The following is a 22,979-nucleotide window of genomic DNA, read 5'->3' on the forward strand; positions in this document are numbered from 1 at the left end:
CCTCCCGTGTTACTTTCCCCTCAGAGGGCCCGCTCCCGCCCTCCGTCGCCCTACCTCAGTGTCAGAGGGCGCGTAATGCCGGCAGGGAGGGGAACTGCCCAAGGAGACAGGAATAGATGTGGCGCTCGCCCGGAGCCCGCCCAACAGGAGCAAAACGCCGCGGACCCACGAAGAACCGCTCCAGCGCCACCGGCGCCGGCCCGGGCCTGAACCCGGGTAACCCGCGCCGCCGCCCCACTCGGCCGCCATCTTCGGGCCGAGCGTCGTTACCATGGAGCGCGTGACGCCGCCGCGCCCGGCGCCGGCGCCGCCCCCTCGCCGCTCGGGGCAGGTGGAGAGACCGGCCGGCGGAAGGACGCCCCTGGATTGGACGGCGTCACCCGCAAGAAGTTCGCCGCGGAAGACGAGGGCAGCGATTACGTCCAGAGCGTCTGGCAGCGCGAGGCCGGCCAATAAGTGCCGTCTGGCTGCCCACGTGGGTCGGACGGTGGGAGGAAGAAAGGCCAGCGGGCGTAGACGGTGCACTGATGGTGTACGTGGGTATCTCAGACACGCTTTCGGTCCTTTACTAGAGCGACGTGCATCGACTGGGGGTCGGGTGCTCTGGTGGACATGCAGACATGTGCAAAGTATTTTATAATGTAATCCTCTATGAAAGGTGAGTGGAATTTTCATTCACTTTTTAGTCACCAACTTCAGGCCCCATGTGTTACTACCTAAGGCCGGTTAACGATGTGTCCTTTACTATTTTACTCAACTCCATTGGCTTCTGTCTGACCAAGAATTTCCACTGCACCTGAGGAAACCGGGTGGATCCTAGCCATTAAGGAACTACCATCGAAATTGAGTCGTGAGGAACTATAAAAAATCAAAAATCGGGACGCATCCCCCTGTGGCTCATGAAAAAAAGAATGTAAAGAGCAGGAGACACTGAAATGGAAGTCATTCAATGGTCATTGTACATTTTCAGTTACTACACTAGGAAACGTAGGGGTAGGAAAAAAATTCTCAAGAATTTACAACCGATTGGTGGCGATTGTATATTCAAACATGAATGGGCAGTGCTTTACGTATTACCATTTTAGAGTAGACTCGCTAGGTAAAATGCCAACCCCACTAGAAGCTGGGATTAGAAACCAAATTTCGAACTCTGCTCTTTCTACTACAAGTCCACAGAGAAACTGACTGTGGAGAAAGAATGGAACCAGTTGTCTCGAGTTCTGAGCTGTAACAGTAGCGTTACTGGGGGAGAGGATTCAGCTGCATAGTGGACAAGCTGCCAGTCATGCAAGCCATTTACTGTAAATCATGGGGATCCTCCTATAGCAATTTTACCTTTCACGGAACTTCAGTATGGGAGTAGAAAATCCTAACATACTCTTCTCGTTTACAAGGGCTGCCATCATCTTTGTTAAGAGCATGTGTTTGCGTTTAAGGTTCGTTTGCCATTGTATACGTAAACTACTCAGTTTTCCCTAGTCTCAACCTTTTCCCAGCTTTGTTCAAATGCCTAACACTGTTCGTGCACGCTTATTTGCTCTACCACCTATCCCATTCAGAATACCAGTCACCTAACTCCCACAAGGTGACAGTCTATGAGACTGTTTTCCTCTATATATGAGTGAACCAGATACGAAATATCCACTTGGCTTCCTGAACATGTCCACAGTTTAACATCTTCATCAACTTTTGGTCTCACAAAACCATCACCCTGGTTCCCCAGGATGTAAATGCACTCATCCAGCCACCAAAGCCAGAACATGCTATCCTTGAAAACCCCACTCCACAATTGCTCTTAAAATTCTACCATTAATGTTGATGGAATCTATTTCAGGGCTTAGAAATCTCAATTTGGGCCTGGAAAACCTACCTGATTTTCCCTTGTGTATGCTGGGCTACCACTGGCATCTACCTAGTCACTCCCATGAAATCAAGCTTTTGAGTCAGAAGCTGGAGCGCAGTGGCATGCTTGCAGCCACCACAGCCTCCCCTAGCCCTGCTGAGCTCAGGTGGTCCTTTCGCCTCTGCCTCCCAAGTAGCTGGAACCACAGGCATGCACCACCAGACCCAGCTGTTTTTAAAAAATTTATAGTAGAGACAAGGTCTCAACATGTTGCTCAGGTGAACCCCAACTTCAGGCAGACCTCTCACCTCTGCCTTCCAAAGTGCCAGGATTATAGACATGAGGCACTGCACCCAGCTTGAATCAAGTTTTCAAATTTAGACTAGAAAATATAATTTAAAAAGTAAATTAGAGATAGAGATTCGGGCCAAAACAGGAAAACATGGCCTGGCCATAGCTCAAGAGCACATGGCCACACGAGCTTAGCAAGCCAAAGGCTAAATCAAGCTTTTTTTTTTTTTGAAAGCAGGATTTATTAAGAGGACAGAAAAGCTCCCCAAGTGGGAGGAGACTTGAGGGGGTTGCTCAAATCAAGCTTTTCAATGACCCTCTACACAGGTGTCCCCAACCTGAATGAAGACCATACTGTTAGGAACCTGGTACACAGATGAGCAGGAGGCCAGCAGAGCTCCACCTCCAGAGCATTAGGTTCTCCTGAGTACAAACACTATTATGAACTGCACATGCTAATTATCTAGGTTGCACGCTCATGAGACTCTAATGCCTAATGATCCATCCACACCACACTCCCATCCCTCCCACCCCTGACTGCAGAAAACACTGTCTTCCATGAAACTGCTCCCTGATGACAAAAAGGTTGGGGACCATTACGCCTAAAATATTCAGTACAGTACAAGATATCTCATAATGTGGCATTTCTTAGTTTTCTTGACTTCCCAATCAACCTAGTTAAAATTGCTTGATTTCATTCTTTGCTCGTTCACATCTTCATGCCATTCTCCCCAAATTAATTCTTCCTCTCTAATTTTATATTTAACAGACTATGTGCATGTTTCTATTTAACAGACTATGTGCATGTTTCTATCCCCAACTACCCTAAGGGGAGTTAAAATCTATTTAACCGGCACAATGAACATAGTAGGCACTTTTAGTTCATATTGGCTTTTTGGAGAGGCAGGAATCACACAGGCAAAGATCAACACTTCTGACAGCCAATTTTTAACTTGTGATGGCCATGAAATGCACTGCTCACATCTGAAGAAAGCATAATCCACCAATGGCCCCAAGCAGCTGTTCCTTCCAATGTGCTTTGCCTTGAAGCCACACTCCCCAGTGAACGCACCTGGCAGTACACCTGCAAGCCCCCAAATATGGGACTCCCACAATGGCATCTTTTGCTTGAGTACAGACTGACCAAGCCTTTCTTTGAACTGTCAATGTGCTCTTCCTACCCAATCCCTTCACCTTCTCCTAGTCTTTTCCTCAATATTTCCAGAATGCTTTTTTTCGGTGTTTGGCAAAAGAACCCAACTACATTTCAAAACTGTCAGCATTTAGTTTGCCAAACTGTTTCCTGTTGGCATTTTCAGAATTTTTAAAATATGGTTTAAAAAAACTAGCTGCTATTCCATCAATTAGAAACACCCGCACTGAGAAACTGATATAAGCTCAAAATTTTATTTTAGCACATCAAGATATTTAAAATCTCCTGGAGCCTTATTTATAACATGGTAAAATACACCACCTTGTACTTTATTACATTAAATCATGAAGGCAAGAAAAGCTGCTACCTGAGCATGCACTCTTCTCCCTCATATACCACAGGACTTCTTCTGAGGTAGAATAACATGGCTTAACTTTGATATTCTCAGCATACATACTGCTTCCAGTCAAGTGTAAGATACTGGGATGTCTGTCCAGTCATAAATCCCAAGGATGTTTCATCCCAGCCTATTTGAATGAGCTGCCAAAGTCCATCAATATAATCTCCAAATTCCTCCCAATTCCCACTTTTACTTCTAAGTATCCCAACCAATCTATATTGAACAAGTGCACAGTATTACAAGGTATTTTAAAAGGTAACTTTAAACTTCTTTCACTTACTCTCAATCTAATGAAGAAGGCAGTCACCTTTTCACTTTCCCCAAAGCTTCTCCCCCATTAAGGCTTTGCATTAAGAGACGTTAAAACCTGTTATCTTCAAAATCTCTATAATCACCCTGGAACTGCTTTTACAACATATACAGGTCTCTGAATTCCCTGTATTTTGAAAATGATGGATAACCTCCACCACTTTAATAGCAACTCAAGGGCAATAAGGTTTTTAAAGCCACTTAACAAAAATACAAGAACACACATCCACTTTTATTTATTTACTTTCCATTAGTTTAAATTCTTGAGGGGTACAGCATCTGGAGGGAAAAAAGAACATACAAAACAATAAGAGTGTGTTACATACAAGTTTTCAAATGTTACTGAGGCACCTCATGGAAAAATCTCCCATATCTCATTACTCAGCTCTGAATTACAGATCATAGTGGCCAAGAAACCAAGTTTGTATAGCCTTCAGTTTGAGTTGGAGTCTCACTCTGTCGCCCAGGCTGGAGTGGAGTAGCACACAGCCACCCCAGCATCAACCTGCTGAGCTCTGGCGATCCATCTGCCTCAGGCTTCCAAGTAGCCCAAACTACAGGCGCATGCTACCACTCTCGGTTGATTTTTTATTCATTGTAGAGATGAGGTCTCACCAAGTTGCCCGGACTGATCTCAAACCCACGGGCTCAGACAATCCACTTGGCTCCTCCCAAAGTGCTGGGATTACAGGCTGAGCCACCAAGGCCAGCCAGCCTTCAGTTTCAAAGTGACTATACCTTAAAAACCAGCACTCTCAAGAAATAAGTACTGAAAGGAAAATTTCATTTTGCTTCTTCTGACAGTAAAAGCCTCCTCGGATAACAAGTACTACGGAATCACTCAGCAGGGTTCAACAGTACCCCATGGCCCCCAAAACATGATCTATAAAAAATGGACCCTATCTAAAGAAAAACTAAGAGATGCTTGAGAACAGCACAGGGAGGCCGAGTGCGTTGGCTCATGGCCTATAATCCCAACACTCTGGGAGGCCGAGGTGAGAGGATTGCCTGAGCTCAGGGGTTCGAGACCAGCCTGGACAACTTGGCGAGACCTCATTTCTACAATAAATTAAAAAATTAGCATATGGCAGCATATGCCTGTAGTTCCAGTTACTTGGAAGGCGAAAGGATCGCCTAAGCCCAGCAGATCAAGCTGTGGTGGCCGTGAGTGTGCCACTGCACTCGAGTGAGACTCCAACTCAAAGAAAAAGAAAAAAAAGGAATAGCACAGAATATGGAGTCTTGTGCCAAAACCTGAGACCCAGGAACATAAGCACAAGTATCTACTTTCTTCATGTGCAAAACAAAGCTAGTAAAACCTATTCTAACAAGACTGACATAATGGAATCAAGAAAGTATTAAGAATTATGGCGAGAAAAGGTGTTTTTACTTTCTAGCAATTAATTCAGTGCCTAACAAATCTTTGCTAAATACCTGTCCATCCATATACTATTTCTTCCCCAGGCAGTTTTAATACAATCTGAAATTTAGGCACAGTCCATTTGAACATTTTGCTTCATCTTCCTTTAGTATGGCAAGAATTAGTGTTCACAGTTTATACAGTAGTTGCTAATTTTGCCGCAAAATTTACTGGTGTCAATTTCACAATCACAAAAGTCTTCCTAGAAGTCAAAGCCCAAACTCTTAAGCGTCATTTGACTTGACAATCATTTTGCTTAACTGTACTTACTACACGGATTCTGTGTCCAATGGCCTTAGCAGGAAGGTTGCTTCGGAATTTGGCACGAACCATGCCACTGTTTCCATGGGCCCGAGTTACCTTTCCCCAGATTACTCTGGTTTTGTTTGGTTTGCCGCCAGGAGTCACTGTGTTACTGATTTTAAAGAGGAACAGAAGACAAGTAAGAAATGAGACAATCAATATAGCCTGAAACAGATTCAAGGTGACCTCTAGACCAGTGGCTGTCAAATCCGTTTTCCCATTTACACGAGAAAGCTAAAAAAAGGTCTGCAATACCATTTATTCTACAGATATGTATCCATATATAAGACACTTTTGTAAAATGTAATCCTTTACAAAAAAGAGGCTGGGCATGGTAGCTCAGCCTGTATTCCCAGCACTTTGAGAGGATGAGGTGAGTGGATTGCCTGAGCCTGCAAGTTTGAGACCAGCCCCGGCAACTTGGCAAGACCCCAACTCTACAATAAATAAGAAATTCGCCAGGTGTGGTAGCGAGCACCTGTAGTTCTGGCTACTTGAAAGATTGAAGCGGAAGGATCGCTGCAGCCCAGCAGGCCGACACTGGTGTGGCCATGAACACACCAGCATGAGCAGCAGTAAGACCCCAACTCAGAAAAAAAAAAAAAACCTTTTCCACAGGATAACCAAATAGTAAGTAGTAGAAAGTCAGATGGTAATACCTGCAATATTGAAAAAATTAGCAAAGGAGGTCTAGTGTGAGAACGTTTGTGTGTAGGGAGGAATTGGGTAGTTCACTGAAGTGACGATGGAATAAAGACTATAACGGGAGAAAAACTCATTAAGTTATCAGAGTATGACGAGTGCAGGCAGAGCAAATAGTATGTCCTGGCTATGGGCTGAGTCCTGGCTTGGGGAAAGACCGTGAAACCAAATTGGAATCCTCAATGCTTAGGGTCTTACAGGTCTCTTAATGACCCTGGCTTTTATTGAATGAGTCAAAAACTGGGGTTTGAGCAACATACATATGATCTGACTTATAATTTTAAAGAATACTCTGCAGTGAAAAAGAAGGGCAATGATGAGAACACTTCCCCAGAGATGTCTAGAGACATCGACGTCTTTAAGCATGCTTTAAAATATATAATTTTAAGGAATTAACAAAATACATTAAGTTAAGTGGAAAGTGCTCTAAAAAAACCTTAAAAGTATCATAATGTAAGGAATTAGGTTGGTTTATGTGGCTAACACCTATAATCCCAGCAATTTGGGAGACAAAGGCAGGAGTATAGCTTGAGGCCAGGAGTATCACTTAAGGTAACATAAAATGCACAAGACTATAGTCCCAGCTACTTGGGAGGCTGAGGCAGCAGGATCATTTAAGCTTGGGGTGAGGTTACAAATGATAGCTTTTTCCTTATTGTTTTCGAAGTACTGAAGACACCTAAATCCAATACCACCCACAAGTTGCAGCCTGTTACAACCCTTAAAGTTTCTTAAAAATCTCAAGATAGAAGCCACATCAATACCAATTACTTTAGCACCATGTTATGCTTATTCAATGGAATGACACACATCAAGTAAAAACGATACTAGTAACATCATAAACTTACTTCTTTGCTTTATATACATAAGCACATCTCTTGCCCAAATAGAATTCAGTTTCATCTCGGGCATAAACACCTTCAATTTTGAGAAGAGCTGTGTGCTCCCTTTGGTTCCGGAGACCTCGCTTATAGCCAGCAAAAATGGCTTTGGACCACAGCCTAAGACACACAAAACACGTAATATTAAACTTAAGCTTCATAAACCACCGGTATAACTTGACTTGCAACCCCCACACAAAAACTACAGTAAACACAATTTTTTGCTCTCACGTTCACGCCAAATAGAAAAAACCCAAAGCAACTATATTGAAAACGCGTACCTTCCAGACATATTTGCCTCTTAGAAGTCCTGTTCCCAGCAGGCCTTAAAACAAAAAAACCCGTTTAAAAGCATGCAATGCCATTTTCCCACCTTGTTCCCCCTCGTTTCTTTAGCCTATTAAGCAAATTCCCTTTTTGACCAGCCCTTCACGTAATAGTATGGAGTAACGTAACCATGACTCTGGTAAGACATTTACACTTCAGAGAACGGCTAATAACTAAGCAACATCAGGATGAAAACAAAACGCAGCGGCAAAACTATACTGTAAAAGAACGCCTAGAAAACCCAATAGGAAATCCCGAGAAAACTCATGTCACTATCGGTATAGAAAACTCAGGGGAAAAAACGAAAACGTATCAAGCAGGGAAAAAAAGCATACAGAAAACAAGACTTCTACGCATTGGCTTAAAGAGAAAAGCTGAAGAAAGGGAGACCGTAGACAAGCGAACCAAAGCTTAGGATGGGAAAAGACGGAAAAAAGCCAGCCTGAAAGTTCTACTCCCTCCCTCTCGGGCAACTACAGACACAAAGCGCATCCGTTTCACTCCGCTCAAGACCAGGGGTTAACTCCGATTACCGGAGCAGTAGTTCTCCGGGAGCCAGGGGACCAGCAGCATCAGTTCCGTATCTCCTCCATCCGGCCCTCCCTCTTCTTGGAACCCACAGAAATCACTAGCTGGAAGGAACCCCAAGACGCACCGGTGCTTCGCCAGAGCATATGGATAAACACATCCCAGTTATTTGCCCCCAAAGTTGAGCAGCAGGCACCTCACTCACCTACCCGGGCTCCAAGATGGCGGAAAGAGGAAAAACGAGACCCCGCCGCGCGGCCTTGTGGGATACACTCTCTACCCTGCCCCTAATTTAGGCACCTTCCGCGACCGCCAGAGAAACAACCCTTAGAAATCGTCTTCGGGAATTCTGAATTCTAGGATTCTGGAATAAGCCACATTCAAGAGCATTCTAACAATTATTTTCTTAAGTCTCATTGTTTTTGTAAGCTGAAACATGTATTACGTGGGAACAAAGGAAGGCAAAATGGTAGCCTACTAAAAACGAAGAGGAAACGGTCCTCCAAAGCTGTGCGTTGCCATAGAAACGTCTTAGCGTGCTTCCTGCGTCCAGAGGTGCTGCGAGTAGAAAGGTAAAGCCCAAGTAGGGAACGTCCGCTGACCCCCGCGTCAAGATTAATTCTGAGGTTGATTCGCGAATATGGAGGCGTCTTTACCTCATACAACACGGGAATAGGAAGGACGGAGACTCTCCGATCCTAACCTAGACTGGAAGAGAAAGGCCGGGAGCCCCAAAGCAGGAGGAGCTCTTCTTTCTCTTTAAATGTATTTGTTTCCTTCTTTCCTCCTCTCTACTTCTTTATCTCTTAAAAAAAAAAAAAGAAAAAAAAGGCCGGGTTTGGTGGCTCAACCTGTAATCCCGCGCTTTGGGAGGCTGAGGTGAGTGGATTGCCTGAGCCCGCGGGTTCGAGACCCGCCTGGGCAACTTAGCGAGACCTCGTCTCTACAATAAATCAAAAAATTAGCCGGGCGTGGGAGCGCGCTTGTAGTTCCAACTACTCGGAAGGCCGAGGCGGAAGGATCGCCGGAGCCCAGCAGGTCGAGGCTGCGGTGGCCGAGAGCGTGCCACTGCTCTCCAGCCTGGACAACAGAGTGAGACTCCAACTCAAAAAAAAAAAAAAATGACCTACTTCTTCCCTTTGTTCTTCCTTTTGACTTCAAGGGTATGGAAGGCCAAGAGGAGGTTTAATCACCTTTTTTTTTTTTTTTTAATTTTTTTTGAGCCGGACTCGGTGGCTCAACCTGTAATCCCGCGCCTTTGGGAGGCTGAGGTGAGTGGATTGCCTGAACTCGCGGGTTCGAGACCCGCCTGGGCAGCGAGACCTCATCTCTACAATAAATCAAAAAATCAGCCAGGCGTGGTAGCGCATGCCTGTAGCTCCAAAAATTTTTTTTTGTTGGAGTCTCACTCTGTCGCCCAGGCTAGAGTGTAGTGACACGCTCACGGCCACACCAGCTTCGACCTGCTGGGATCTGGCGATCCTTCCGCCTCAGCTTTCCAAGTAGCCGGATCTACGGGCGCGCACCACCACGGCCACCTAATTTTTATTTATTGTAGAGACGAGGTTTCGCCAAGTTGCCCGGGCTGGTCTCGAACCCGCGGTCTCAGGCAATCCATTCACCTCGGCCTCCCAAAGTGCTGGGATTACAGGCTGAGCCACTGAGTCCGGCCTATCGCCCTTTTAAGAGAACTCTTCAGCTGCCTCACCGAAACTCTCAGGGCGCCCTCCGCCGTGCCTGCGTGTAATGGGTCCTCGGTAAATATATTTCCTAATTATCGCACATTTATTTGGGCTGCCCTATAGATTCGTTCATTTATTCAACAAATAGTTCAATGAGTGACTACCTCATACCACGATTTGTGGCGGGCTTGGATGACATTGTGGTAAACAAAACAAATCTCTCCCCACGTGGAGCTTATATCCTACTAGGGAGAACAAGACAATGAGCACCTAAAATATAGGACACGTTAGAAGATGGTAACTTATATGGAAAAAGAGTAAGCAGAGAGGCCACTGTACAAGAGGCTTTTAAAAAACCCTCTGAGTTGGGAAGCCATTTGAGGGTTTTAAACATGTGTCACTCGATCTGAGTTCCAATTTGACAGTTCACTGTGTTGAGACTGAAGGGAGGCAAAAGCACTAGCAGGAAGGTCAATGAGGAGGTTCTTCTAATGCACCTGGTGAGAGATGATGGTGAGGAGACAGGGGAGATTAGTACTGGAATTCTGAACACATTTGAATTCTAACAGGATTTGCTGGTGAATAAGGAATGAGAGAAAGGAGTAAAGAATTACTCCAAAGGGTTATGAAATAGATGTATATGTCACATTCCAAATCGGATCCTCTTTTTTTTTTTTTGAGTTGGGAGTCTCACTCTGTCATCCAGGCTGGAGTGCAGTGGTATGCTCACAGTCACCCCAACATCAACCTGCTGGGCTCCAGCAATCCTTCCACCTCAATCTCCCAAGTAGCTGGAACTATAGGCACACACCAGCACGCCCAGCTAATTTTTTTATTTATTGTAGAGATGAGGTCTCGTCAAGTTGCCCAGGCTGGTCTCGAACCACTGGACTCAGGCAATTCTCTCGCCTCAGCCTCCCAAAGTGCTGGGATTACAGGCTTGAGCCACCATGCTGGGCGGATCCCCTTAAAGACATCAGGACAGAGCTTGTACCTCGCAGCCCATTACCCCATCCAATTTTCTCTGTCCCAGCAATGTGCTAGAAATTCCACTATTAGAAATTTATTTGTTAAGGTTCTAAGTGTAAGTCCTCCTGGGAGAAATAGTACATCAAGTTTGAGTTTCATTCATTTGTTCATCATTCGTTCTACAAATACTTATTAAGCACAGTGCCTGAAACTTAGGCTACAATAATGAGCATTATTGTCTTGGCTCCTGGTGTCATTGAACTTAACAGTCTAGTGGAAGGAACTGGCATAAACATTACAAATTATGAAGAGAGCTCACAGGAGAAGAAAAAGTGCCACAAGTTCTTGAATAGAAGAAACCTGATCCAACCTGAGAAGTCAGGAAAAATATCACTTGGAGAAGTATCATCTAAGGCATTTTTCAAACTGCAGGTGATTACCCATTAGTAGATCATGATCATAATACTTTTTTAAACAAAATATGATAGAGCCAAAATATCAGAATGTTATCACTCATGGTAAGCATAAATTGTTGTATGAACCCTTGTTTCAGTTTATTTGTATATGTGTGCATATATATTTATATTTATATAAGTGTATATGTGTACTAGGTCATTTTATCAGTCAGTGTTGCCTGGAAGGAAACAGTTGGTGGGGTTGAGCACTTAATAAAGGATCTGTTTACAGAGGTAAAGCAGGAGTGAAACTACAAGGGAGTATGCAGTCTCCAGAGACATAGAAGAAATAGTTATATAAGCCCAGAGAGAGAGTTTGGAGGGAATTTCCTGACATGAGCCATGTCCTTCAATAGAATAACAGAGCCAATCAATAATAATTTGACAGAGAAGGAGCTAGGAACATAAATACCTGATCTCACTCTTCAGTGAATTTCTTTCTGGAATCTCCCATGGATGCTGGGTTCAAGCGATCCTTACACCTTGGCCCTCCAAAGTAGCTGGAACCACAGGTGCATGCCACCATGCCTGGCTAATTTTTAAAAATTTATTGTAGAGAGGAGGTCTCACCAAGTTGCCCAGGCTGGTCTCGAACCCTAGGGTCAGACAATCCTCTTATCTCCCCGTCCCAAAGTGCTAGGATTACAGGCGTGAGCCACTGTGTCCAGTAAAAAATGACACTCTTCTAAGCTGGTACAAGAGGTGAAGAGGTGAGGAAAGAGTGGTTCAAGTTGAAGGAACAGCATGTGCAAAGGCCCTGAGTTGGAAGGAAGCATGATTCTGTAGAAGAACTGAAAGAAGCCCACTGAGGCTGGAGCCAAGAGCAAGGAAAAGGCAGTTCAAGATGGGTATAGAGAGGAATGGAAGAGGCCAGATCATGCAGACCTTATGGTCCAAGTTAAGAATTTTGGTCTTTTGGTGGCTCAGCCTGTAATCCCAGCACTTTGGAAGGCCGAGGCGAGTGACCTGCCTAAGCCTGTGGTTTGAGACCAGCCCGGGGAAATTGGTGAGACCTCGTCTCTACAATAAATCCAAAATTAGCCGGACGTGGTAGCATGCACCTGTAGTTCCGGCTACTTGGAGGGCTGAGGGGGAAGGATGGCCAGAGCCCAGCAGGTCGACGCTGGGATGGCCGTGAGCATGCAACTTCACTCCAGACTAGGTGACAGAGTGAGACTCCAACTCAAAAACAAAAAAAAGAATTTTGGTCTTTATCCTAAGGCAATGGGAAGCCATTGAAAGTTTCTAGGGAGAGACATGGTTAGATTTTTAATTTTAAAACCCCACTCTTGCATTTTAAAAAGATCACTTCCAATTTGGGGGTCTTTAGAGTAGTTCAAGCAAGAAGAACAACTTGGCCCAGCATATTATTGGGAGATATAGAAATGGAAGGTAAAATTCACAGGCCTTGGTGAGGTTTGGGTTAGGAAGAATGCTGATATCCAGATGAAGGAGGTGGCGGAATCACTCCTGCATTTCTAGCATGAGAAATGAGAAGTCAGAACAACAGGAAAGCACTAGATTTTACATAAGCGTAGGCCTGCCTTACCTATGTGAAGCACATTTACCTATGCCCCAAGCCTAAGAAATGGAAAAACAAAACATAAATTCTGCTTAATACCATGCTGCTTCCTCCTAAGACTGTCCCTGCACCAGAACACCTGGCTAGTTTCGAATCACTTTTTCAAGTTTACATACAGATTCTGTTTTATGTTGGATTTTTGCACATAAGAGTTTTGATGTGTGTGACACACTTGTACCGCCTCTCAGAGGCACTTTTTTAGGGACAAAATCATACTGGAAACTTGTCATTCAATATTAACCAAAACTCTCCATAGATGTTCTCATTGTAAATCTCATTAAAGCAGAAAGGATTTGGGTTTACTGAGGAGAGGTAGCATCTTGATAGCAGTGTTAAACTGATTTCCAGGATTAATGATGTTTTTCTAAATGTAATCTCAATTGTTCTTCTAAATCCAGGTGCAACAAATTGTTATCTGGCAGATCAGAGGAATGGAGCGATCTAATTAAGTATTATAGTAATTAGAATAATAGAGAAATAAATCTATTACATAGAAATAACCAATTAAAAATCAGAATATAATAAAACATAATAGAACTATGTTGGACATTTTTTGAGAATTTATCTTTTTTTTGAGCCAGGGTCTCACTGTCACTCATTTGAGAGTGCTCACTGCAGCCTTGACCTCCTGGGGTCAGATGATCCTTCCACCTCAGCAGACCTTTGTGGACAAGAGGACTCACTGTGTTGCCTAGGCTCGTCTCAAACTCCTGAGCTCAGTCTTTCTGCCTCAGCCTCACAAAGTGCTAGAATTACAGGTGTCAGCCACCATGCCTAGCCTTAAGAAGAGGCTTGAAGAGTGCATGTATCTGCAGTTTTGGTAGACCAGTAATTAAGTTGACTACTTAATACACTCGCACCCCATAATGTCAGTGATTCTTTTACCTCTAGGACTGTGCTACTAAGTAAAAAGAGGGGATAAACCACAACTCTTGCAACTCTGTTGCCCAGGCTGGAGTGCAGTAGCACACTCACGGCCACTGCAGCCTTGACCTGCTGGGCTCAAGTAGTCCTTCCACTTCAGCCTCACAAGTAGCTGGAATTACAGGCATGCGCCACCATGCCCGACTAATTTTTTAATTTATAGTAGAGATGAAGTCTCGCCAAGTTGTCCAGGCTGGTCTTGAACCCGTGGGCTCAGGCAGTCCTCTCACCTCGGCCTCCCACAGTGCAGGGATTACAAAGGTAAGCCACTGCATCTGGCCAATAAATTATAAATTTGAACATATTCTTCCATTCTTGAGTTCATTTTGGCACCCTCCATGGTATATTGGTAATTTCACAAAGATGCTGTAACCAAAAATGTGAAGGAAATATTGACATTGGTTTATGAAATCTTGAATAAACTCTACAATAAATCAAAAAATTAGCCCGGCATGGTGGCACAAGCCTGTGGTTCCAGCTATTTGGAAAGCTAAAGCAGAAGGATCACCTGGAGCCTAGCAGGTTGAGGCTGCGGTGGCCGTGGCATCCCACTGCACTCCAGCCTGGGTGAGAGTGAGACTCCGACTCAAAAAAAACCCCACAAAATTTAGGTGAGCGCGGTGGCGCACATCTGTAGTTCCCTGAGGTGGAAGGATCTCCTGAGCCCAGCAGGTTGAACTTGTGGTGGCTGTGAGCATACTACTGTACTCCAGCCTGGGCAACAGAGTGAGACTCCAACACAAAAAGAAAGAAATTACAATTTATTTTGTATATATATTTTGAAATTATGCTATCTGTTAAATGTCTGTGTGAAATTTATCTAATGCTTTGTAACAGATTATCTCCAAAACATAATGACTCAAAATATAAACATTGAAACCGAGGCAACATAGCAAGACCTTGGCTCTACAAAAAAATTAAAAAGTTAGCCTGGCATGGTGGTGTGTGCCTATAGTCTCAGCTGTTTGGAAGGCTGAGGCAGAAGGAGCTCCTGAGCTCAGGAAGTGGAGGCTGTGGTGAGCTGTGAGCGTGCCACTGCACTCCAGCCTGAGCAACAGAGTGAAATCCCAGGTCAAAAAAAAAAAAAAAAAAAAAAAATTAGAAAGGGAAACTTGGTATGGGGCAACATGTGGACATGGCACAGGAACTAAGTGTTATGAGTTTAACTGGTATTTAAACATTGGTCACTGACTTTTTTTTTTCTTAGAGACAGGCTGGAAACTTCAAACCTTCCTCCAGAAGCTTGGCATTCTGAGATGATGGTGTCAGTGAGAGGTGAATCACCTAGTACTGTAGAAGAAGAAAGAACAGATGTAGAAACAGATGTAGAAATCATCCCAGAAATCAGAGAGCCACTGACCCTTGCAGATGTGCTAAGGATCTCTGCGGTTCTGGAGGATACCACAATTCAGCTCTCCATTCTAAACTATATCATGCCAGTTCAGTTTGAAAGAAAACAAAGCACCAGCATGGTATATACTCACTTACTGTTATTTCATTTTGCTTTATTTCCTTCCTCCGTCATTTCTTGTATCTGTGCCATTAAATCTCATTTGGGAAATAGCACTTTTATCTTAGGTAGAAGGCTACAAGAACTGTCTGAGATATTTACTCTTACTTGATGGAGTGAAATTGTCATAGCTCAAGGTACATTACCAGGCAGAATATCCTTTTCCAGTATGTCAACATTATTGAAAAAGACCGGCCGGGCACGTTGGCTCAAGCCTGTAATCCCAGAACTTTGGGAGGCCGAGGCTAGAGGATTGCCTGAGTCCACGGGTTCAAGACCAGCCCAGATAACTTGGTGAGACCTCATCTCTACAATAAGTCAGAAAATTAGCCAGGCGTGGTAGCACACTCCTGTAGTTCCAGCTACTTGGACGGCTGAGGCAGAAGGATCACCTAAGCCTAGCAGGTTGAGGCTGTGGTGGCCGGGAATGTGCCACTGCACTCCAGCCTGGGCGACAGAGTAAGACTCCAACTCAAAAAAAAAAAAAAAGAAAGAAAGAAAAGAAAAGAAAAACACCTGTTGTTAAATCAGTATAAATACATTGTACATACTGAGAAGATCATCAAGTTGCCTTGTATTTCTCAGCTGCTAAGCACTAACTGAACACTAGGTGGGGAGGACTTCAACTTGACGCTCTCAACATTGCTTTAATCTAAAATGACTGTTGGCTTTGATGAATGTGTTGCCACCTGCCTTTCTGAACATCCAGCGATATTGTGTCAGTCATTATATATTCAATAATGTTTTTACTCCTCTGCAAAGCACCACTAAGTTATCAAAATAGTTAGCTTGGTAGTGAGCAAAATCTTTATAAATTTTTAAGCGTTTATACATTTCAACAACTTAGGCTATATATATAAAATGGAAATAATTTATACATATAAATACATATTTATGAAGTTCATGAAGTTTAGAAAAATTACATTACTTAATTCTGTGCAAAATATAATATTTCTGAGTCTATGAAAAAGGAGTCAGAAATAAATACAAATGAGAGGGTAAATTGTTTTTCAAGTCTAACAGAAAATAAATCTGTATTTACTGAAGGAAGAAAATCAAATTTCCCCTAAACTTCCATTAGAGTTTTTAAATTTATTTTTGCTATTTTAAGTATAGTCTGAATTCTTTTTTTTTTTTTGAGTTGGAGTCTCACTCTGGCACCCAGACTGGAGTGCAGTGGCCGCTCCCGGCCATCGCAGCCTTAACTTGCGGGGCTCTGGCGATCCTTCCACCTCAGCCTTCCAAGTAGATGGAACTACAGGCGCGCGCTACCCCGCCTGGCTAATTTTTGATTTATTGTAGAGATGAGATCTCACCAAGTTGTCCAGGCGGGTCTTGAACCTGCGGGCTCAGGCAATCCACTCACCTGGGCCTCCCAAAGCGCTGGGATTACAGGCTGAGCCACCAAGCCCGGCCTAGCCTGAATTCTTAAGGCCTTTTTTTTTTTTTTTTTTGAGTCGGTATCTCACTCTGTCACCCAGGCTGGAGTGCAGTTGCACGCTCACGGCCACCACAACCTCGAACTGCTGGACTCAGGCAATCTTTCCACCTCAGCCTTCCAAGCAGCTGGAACTACAGGTGTGTGCAACCACACCCAAATAATTTTTTGATTGATTATAGAGGTGAGGTCTTGACAAGTTGCCCAGGCTGGCCTCAAACCTGCGGGCTCAGGCAATCCTTTGACCTTGGCTTCCCCAAGTGTTGGGATTATAGGTCAATTGGTGAGACCTCGTCTCTACAATCAATCAATCAATCAATCAATCAATGAATAGCCTGATATGGTAGCTACTTGGAAGGCTGAGGTGGAAGAATCACCTGAGCCCAGGAGGTCGAAGATGCAGTAGCCATGAGTGTGCCACTGCACTCCAGCCACTGCGACAGTGAGACACCGACTTAAAAAAAAAAAGTTTATGTAAGAGTTTAATAGAACACTGGATTTGGGTTCAGGAGATCTTTGGGGTTGAGTTGGCAATTTACTTCACTTTTTACCTGAGTGACCCATAGATATCCTCCAATGTTAACATTCTATGATTTTGGGGGTGATTTAAAAATGACAAAGTAGTCATGTATGGTGGCTCACACCTGTAATCCCGTTACTTTGTTTAGTTTTGGTTTTTGAGTCAGAGTCTCACTCTGTCTCGCAGGCTGGACTGCAGTGGCACATTCACGGCCACTGTAGCCTCGACCTGCTGGACTCAGGTGATCCTTCCGCCTCAGTCTTCCAAGTAGCTAGAACGACCGGCATGCGCTACCATGCCAAGCTCATTTTTTTTTATTGTAGAGACAGGGTCTTGCCAAGTAGCTCACGATGGCGTCAAACCCTTGGGCTCAGGCAATCCTCTCGCTTCTACCTCCCAAAGTGCTGGGATTACAGGCATGATCCATTGTACCTGGCCTAACTCAGCATTTTGGGAAGTGGAGGCTAGAGGATTGCCTGAGCCCAGAAATTCGAGACCAGCCTAGGCAACTTGATGAGACCTCGTGTCTACAATAAATAAAAAAATTAGCTGGGCATGGTGGCGCATGCCTGTGGTTTCAGCTATTTGGAAGGCTGAGGTGGAAGAATCACCTGAGCCCAGTAAGTAGAGGCTACGGTGGCCATGAGTCTGTCACTGCCCTCCAGACTGGCTGACAGAGTGACACTCCTACTCAAAAAATAAATAAGTAAAATAAAGTGACATGAGTATTACAGGAATTTTTAAATGTAAGTTAACTTATTTATCAACATATGAAGGACAAATAGATTAGAATCCAAGAACTGAATCTTTCAATGCATTTAAGATATGAGTCTAATCTTCAATTAAGGTAGCTAACAAATAGTACAGAAAAGACTAGTGTTTACTTCCTATTTAGCATTCTTCAGTAAGAATCAAAAATAAAGTAATACTTTGGGAGGCCAAAGCAGAAAGAATATTTGAGGCCAGGAGTTTGAGACCAGGCTGGGCAACATTTAGCGAGACTTTTGTCTCTACACACATACACAAAAATTATTGGTGCATAGTGGCACCACTTGTAGTCCTTCCTTGATATGCTGAGGCTGAGGTTATTTTATTTTATTTTATTTTATTTTATTTCATTTCATTTCATTTTGAGTTGGAGTCTCACTCTGTCTCCCAGACTGGACCGGGAGCGGCCACTGCAGCCTCGACCTGCTGGGCTCCGGCGATCCTTCTGCCTCAGCCTTCCAAGTAACTGGAACTACAGGCGCGCACTACTACGCCCGGCTAATTTTTTTATTTATCGTAGAGATGAGGTCTCGTCAAGTTGCCCAGGCAGGTCTCAAACCCGCGGGCTCAGGCAATCCACTCACCTCAGCCTCCCAAGGTGCGGGATTACAGACTGAGCCACCGAGCCCGGCTAGGATAAATATTTTAAAACCTTAGTATGTATATAGATGTTTTCTTTCCCCCAAAAGATTGACATTGTTCAGCTTATAACAACTTTGTGAGGAAAGCTTAGCATTATTCCTCTATTATAGCCATTCTTACATCTAAGGCCATCTCCAGATAGATTTGCATTTATTAGAATTATGAAATGGAAAGATGAAAAATAAATGTACCAGGGAATGATTTGACCAAAGTTTGGAAAGAACTTCCTTACAGGGAATACTGTTTTTCTTATCTTTTCCCTTAGGGTCTAATACCCTATCTTGTACATAGTGTGTGCTATAAAGATATTTTTTAGTGAATAGAACATTTGGCTAGTTTCTTTAGTTTCTTTAGTTCTCTTTTTAAAAGATAATCACACTTCTTTCTGGTAATCAGTAAATCAGGCCATATGACACATTTACTTTCTTTTCTGAATGCCCAAGTATAAAAGTAGAGAAATAATGGTTATGGAGATCAGAAAATGGAGCCTCCTAGATCTTACGTTTTCTCCTTAACTCCGTAGACAAAAGCTAAAATAATAAATATCCATTTTACCAATGGAAAAATGGAGATGTGCAGGTATTCAATAGTGGCCTAAGATCAATACAGTTTAGTAAGAGATAGAGCCAGATTCAAACATGGCTTCAGAATTCATATGTGTAGTCACTATATGACGTGACCTCTCAATGGCTCAAGTTTTTAGCCACAGTTTAAATAGGAATCATCAATTAAAAGACATATGCTGCTCCTGTGATACCTTAGTGTTCAATTTTAGGTTTGAAAAAGAAATTATTTTGGCTTTTCCCTACATGGCCTTCAAAATCTATGCCACACCACTATACACACTACTATCAACTGCTGCTTTTAGTATGATTCCCCTGTTGTTATTTATGTTTCAAATTTATATATTCAATGAACTTTTTTACAACATTTTTTGTAAAGGCAGGGAGGATCTTGCTATGTTACCCAGGATGGTCTCGAACTCATGGGCTCAAATGATGCCCCCCTTTGCCTCCCAAACTGCTGGGATTACAGGAATGAGCCACTGTGCTCAGCTCAATTAACATTTGAGTCTCTACTATATCCTAGGCGTTGTTCTAAGCAATGGGACTATAAACATGGCCACATTTATTTAAAATCCAGTCTTGTTCCTAAAATAATTTGAGACTAGCCTTAAAATTTTTTTCTTTTTCTTTTTTTTATTTTTGTGTTGGAGTCTCACTCTGTCACCCAGGCTGTAGGGCAGTGGCATGCTCCCAGTCACCACAGCCTCAACCTGCTGGGCGCAGGCAATCCTTCCACCTCAGCCTTCCAATTAGCTGGAACTATAGGCACATGCCACCATACCCAGCTAATTTCTTTATTTTTTTGTAGAGATGAGGTCTCACCAACTTGCCAGGGAAGGTCTCGAACCCGTAGGCTCAGGTAATCCTCTCACCTCGGCCTCCCAAAGTGCTGGGATTATAGGTGTGAGCCACCGCTCCTGGTCAAAATTTTTTTCTTTTAAGTGAACCAAGAGTCTCTAAGACACTGTTGCCTCTCTCTTAGAACCCATAATCTGATGGAGATACTTTTCAAATAATTACAATATGGTAAATGCCTGCTAACAGAGCTATTTCTTTTCTTTTCTTTTTTAATTGGAGTCTCACTCTGTCACCCAGGTTGGAATGCAGTGGCACGCTCACAGTCTTTGCAGCCTCCACCTGCTGGGCTCAGGCGATCCTTCTGCCTCAGCCTTCCAAGTAACTGGAACGACAGCAACATGCTACCATGCCTGGCTAAGCTTTTATTTATTTATTGTAGAGATGAGGTCTTGCCAAGTTGCCCAGGTTGGTCTCAAGTCCCTGAGCTCAGGCAATACTTTCACCTCGGCCTCCCAAAGTGCAGGAATTACAGGCTTGAGCCACCACACCTAACCCTAGAGAGAGCCGTTTCACAAAGAATGTTATCTTTGACCAGTGTCCCAGGTGGTAAGTTGGACAATGACAGTGAGGGAATGTTGTAGGAAGGTAGTGCAGGTGTGTTCTGGTGTGGCTGAAGAAAAAGGCACGTTTTCTTGGAGTGTAGACTGTAAGTTAGAGAAGATGAGGATGAAAAAATGTAAACAGAGCCCTCTTATAGGATTGTCTCTTAACAAATCTTTTAAAACATCAATTTATTGTTTTTAAAAGAAAAGCAAAGAAATGAGTTCGGGAGGAAAAAGCCTAGACAAACTTCCGATGGCCTCTAGTCCACTGTCACCTCAAGAAGGACCCAAGTTGCCAGAAATCAGACAAGGAAGTCAATTTACTGTGGATTTTAACAAAATGCAGGATTTTGTCTTCAAAAAACCTACAAGGCAGACCATAATGACTACGGAGACACTGAAGAAAATTCAGATGGATAGGTAAGGAAGGAGCATATTTGACAATATAGTAGCTGGGCTCGGTGGCTCAGCCTGTAATCCCGCGCCTTGGGAGGCAGAGGTGATTGGATTTCCTGAGCCTGCGGGTTCAAGACCTGCCTGGGCAACTTGGTGAGACCTCATCTCTACAATAAATCAAAATGAGCCGGGCGTGGTAGCGCGCGCCTGTAGTTCCAGCTACTTGGAAGGCTGAGGCGGAAGGATTGCCGGAGCGCAGCAGGTCGAGGCTGCGGTGGCCGGGAGCAGCCACTGCACTCCAGTCTGGGTGACAGAGTGAGACTCCAACTCAAAAAAAAAGACAATGTAGCAATGTACTTACATATAGGTGAGAGAATGGGCACAAGAACAGCTGACTGCTAGCTTCTCTTTTGGGATAGTCATTACTGTACATCCAGAATGACTGTGGAGAACAAGATTAGCTAAAGACAGCCTCCAGGCAGTGTGCTACAATTGAAAGCCTGAAGGCTGGGTGCAAAAATTATTAAGCCTTTTGCTTTCAATTTTTATTTGATTTATTTTTTATTGTCTTTTTTCCCCTTCAGATTCACACCTGCAGGCAATTTATTTATTTATTTGCGTTGTAGTCTCACTCTGTCACCCAGGCTGGAATGCAGTAGCGCACTCATAGCTACCACAGCCTTGGCCTACTGGGCTCAGGCAATCCTTCTGCCAGCCTTCTAAGTAGCTGGAACTACAGGCAAGTGCCACCTCACCAGGCTAATATTTTGATTTATTGTAGAGACGAGATCTCACCAAGTTGCCCAGGCTGGTCTCGAACCCCCGGGCTCAGGTAATCCTCTCACCTTGGCCTCCCAAAGTGCTGGGATTATAGGCATGAGCCACCATGCCTATGGAGTTCTAAAATGTGTTTTAATCCTGAGAATTTTTTAAAGGCAACTCATTTCCATTGTGTCATTATTCAGTTTTTTGTTGTCAACTGACTAGCAAAGAAGCCTGTTACATTTCAAAAAGAAAGTTATGGTAAGGATTTTTGGTTAATGAGAGTTTACAGCAATTACCCAAGGTTGCTAGCTAAATCCACTATGAAGTCTGTTTTTGAAAAGTTTTATTGGAATACAGTATTGCCCATTTGTTTACACATTGTCTATGACTGCTTTCATACTATAATGGCAGAGTTAAGTAGTTGCAAAAGGGAACTTATTGCCTGCAAAACCAAAAATGTTTATTATTTGCCCATTTGCAGAAAAAGTTTGCTGACCCCTGTGTTAGACCCTAATTGGTTAGGGTAATTACCCTTGGGGGTAAGGTCTCTTGCTAGTCAGTCTGGTCCAGATTTACTTGTGTGACAGAAAGTTGTCTGGTTTATAAACTGCCTAATCTAGTTAGGGTAATTCTTAGTGTGATGGCTTATTTTTAGGGCTAAGTCTTAGATTCATATTCCTATGAGACCCAGGCATGATCCCAGGGTGATATATAATCATGAAATGTACATATCTGCCGGTTTTCCAGAATCAAAGTGAAAATAAAACTATCAAAGGCATAAAAGCTACAAATTTAAAAAAATTTTTTTCCTTTCTTTTTGAGTTGGAGTCTCACTCTGTTGCCCAGACTGGAGTGCAGTGGCCACTCCCTGCCACTGCAACCTCGACCTGCTGGGCTCCGCGGTCCTTCTGCCTCAGCCTTCCAAGTAGCTGGAACTACAGGCACGCGCTACCATGCCCAGCTAATTTTTTTTTTTTAATTTATTGTAGAGATGAGGTCTCACCAAGTTGCCCAGGCGGGTCTCGAACCCGCAGGCTCAGGCAATCCACTCACCTCAGCCTCCCAAAGGCACAGGATTACAGGCTGAGTCACCGAGCCCATCTAAATTTTTAAATTTAAAATGGGAATTTGTAGAAAGTTTGTGTATGCTTTCCTTGCTCTAGTCATCTTTATGCATTATAATCTTATTGCATTTATTCCAAATT

General features: G+C 43.6%; 3 protein-coding genes across 8 annotated transcripts in view; 1 reads left to right on the forward strand and 2 right to left on the reverse strand.

Moving 5' to 3' along the window:
• Positions 1–289, reverse strand: part of LMLN (leishmanolysin like peptidase) — a 96,855-nt gene extending 96,566 nt beyond the window's left edge. Inside the window, exon 1 of one of the 2 annotated variants that reach the window (XM_008063683.1) lies at positions 55–289. In XM_008063683.1, the coding sequence (XP_008061874.1) occupies positions 55–273 (219 nt within the window). In that variant the 5' untranslated portion in view covers positions 274–289. The remainder of the gene's footprint in view (positions 1–54) is intronic. The other variant, XM_008063681.2, reaches the window with a different exon arrangement.
• Positions 290–4,174: 3,885 nt separating this feature from the next.
• Positions 4,175–22,979, reverse strand: part of RPL35A (ribosomal protein L35a) — a 29,711-nt gene continuing 10,906 nt past the window's right edge. The window contains exons 1-5 of one of the 5 annotated variants that reach the window (XM_021715327.1): positions 8,367–8,426; positions 7,584–7,627; positions 7,270–7,422; positions 5,687–5,831; positions 4,175–4,275 (exon numbers count right to left, since the gene is read on the reverse strand). In XM_021715327.1, coding sequence (XP_021571002.1) covers positions 4,252–4,275; positions 5,687–5,831; positions 7,270–7,422; positions 7,584–7,594 — 333 coding nt within the window. In that variant the 5' untranslated portion in view covers positions 7,595–7,627; positions 8,367–8,426 and the 3' untranslated portion in view covers positions 4,175–4,251. The other 4 variants (XM_008063685.2, XM_021715329.1, XM_008063686.2 and 1 more) reach the window with 4 other exon arrangements.
• The window catches only part of IQCG (IQ motif containing G), a 49,726-nt gene continuing 41,736 nt past the window's right edge, over positions 14,990–22,979 (forward strand). The window contains exons 1-2 of the mRNA XM_008063688.2: positions 14,990–15,241; positions 20,819–21,033. Coding sequence (XP_008061879.1) covers positions 15,026–15,241; positions 20,819–21,033 — 431 coding nt within the window. The 5' untranslated portion in view covers positions 14,990–15,025. The remainder of the gene's footprint in view (positions 15,242–20,818; positions 21,034–22,979) is intronic.

Source organism: Carlito syrichta, unplaced genomic scaffold, assembly GCF_000164805.1.
Source record: "Carlito syrichta isolate Samal-C Ts95f unplaced genomic scaffold, Tarsius_syrichta-2.0.1 Scaffold306997, whole genome shotgun sequence".
Classification (NCBI taxonomy): Eukaryota; Metazoa; Chordata; class Mammalia; order Primates; family Tarsiidae; genus Carlito; species Carlito syrichta.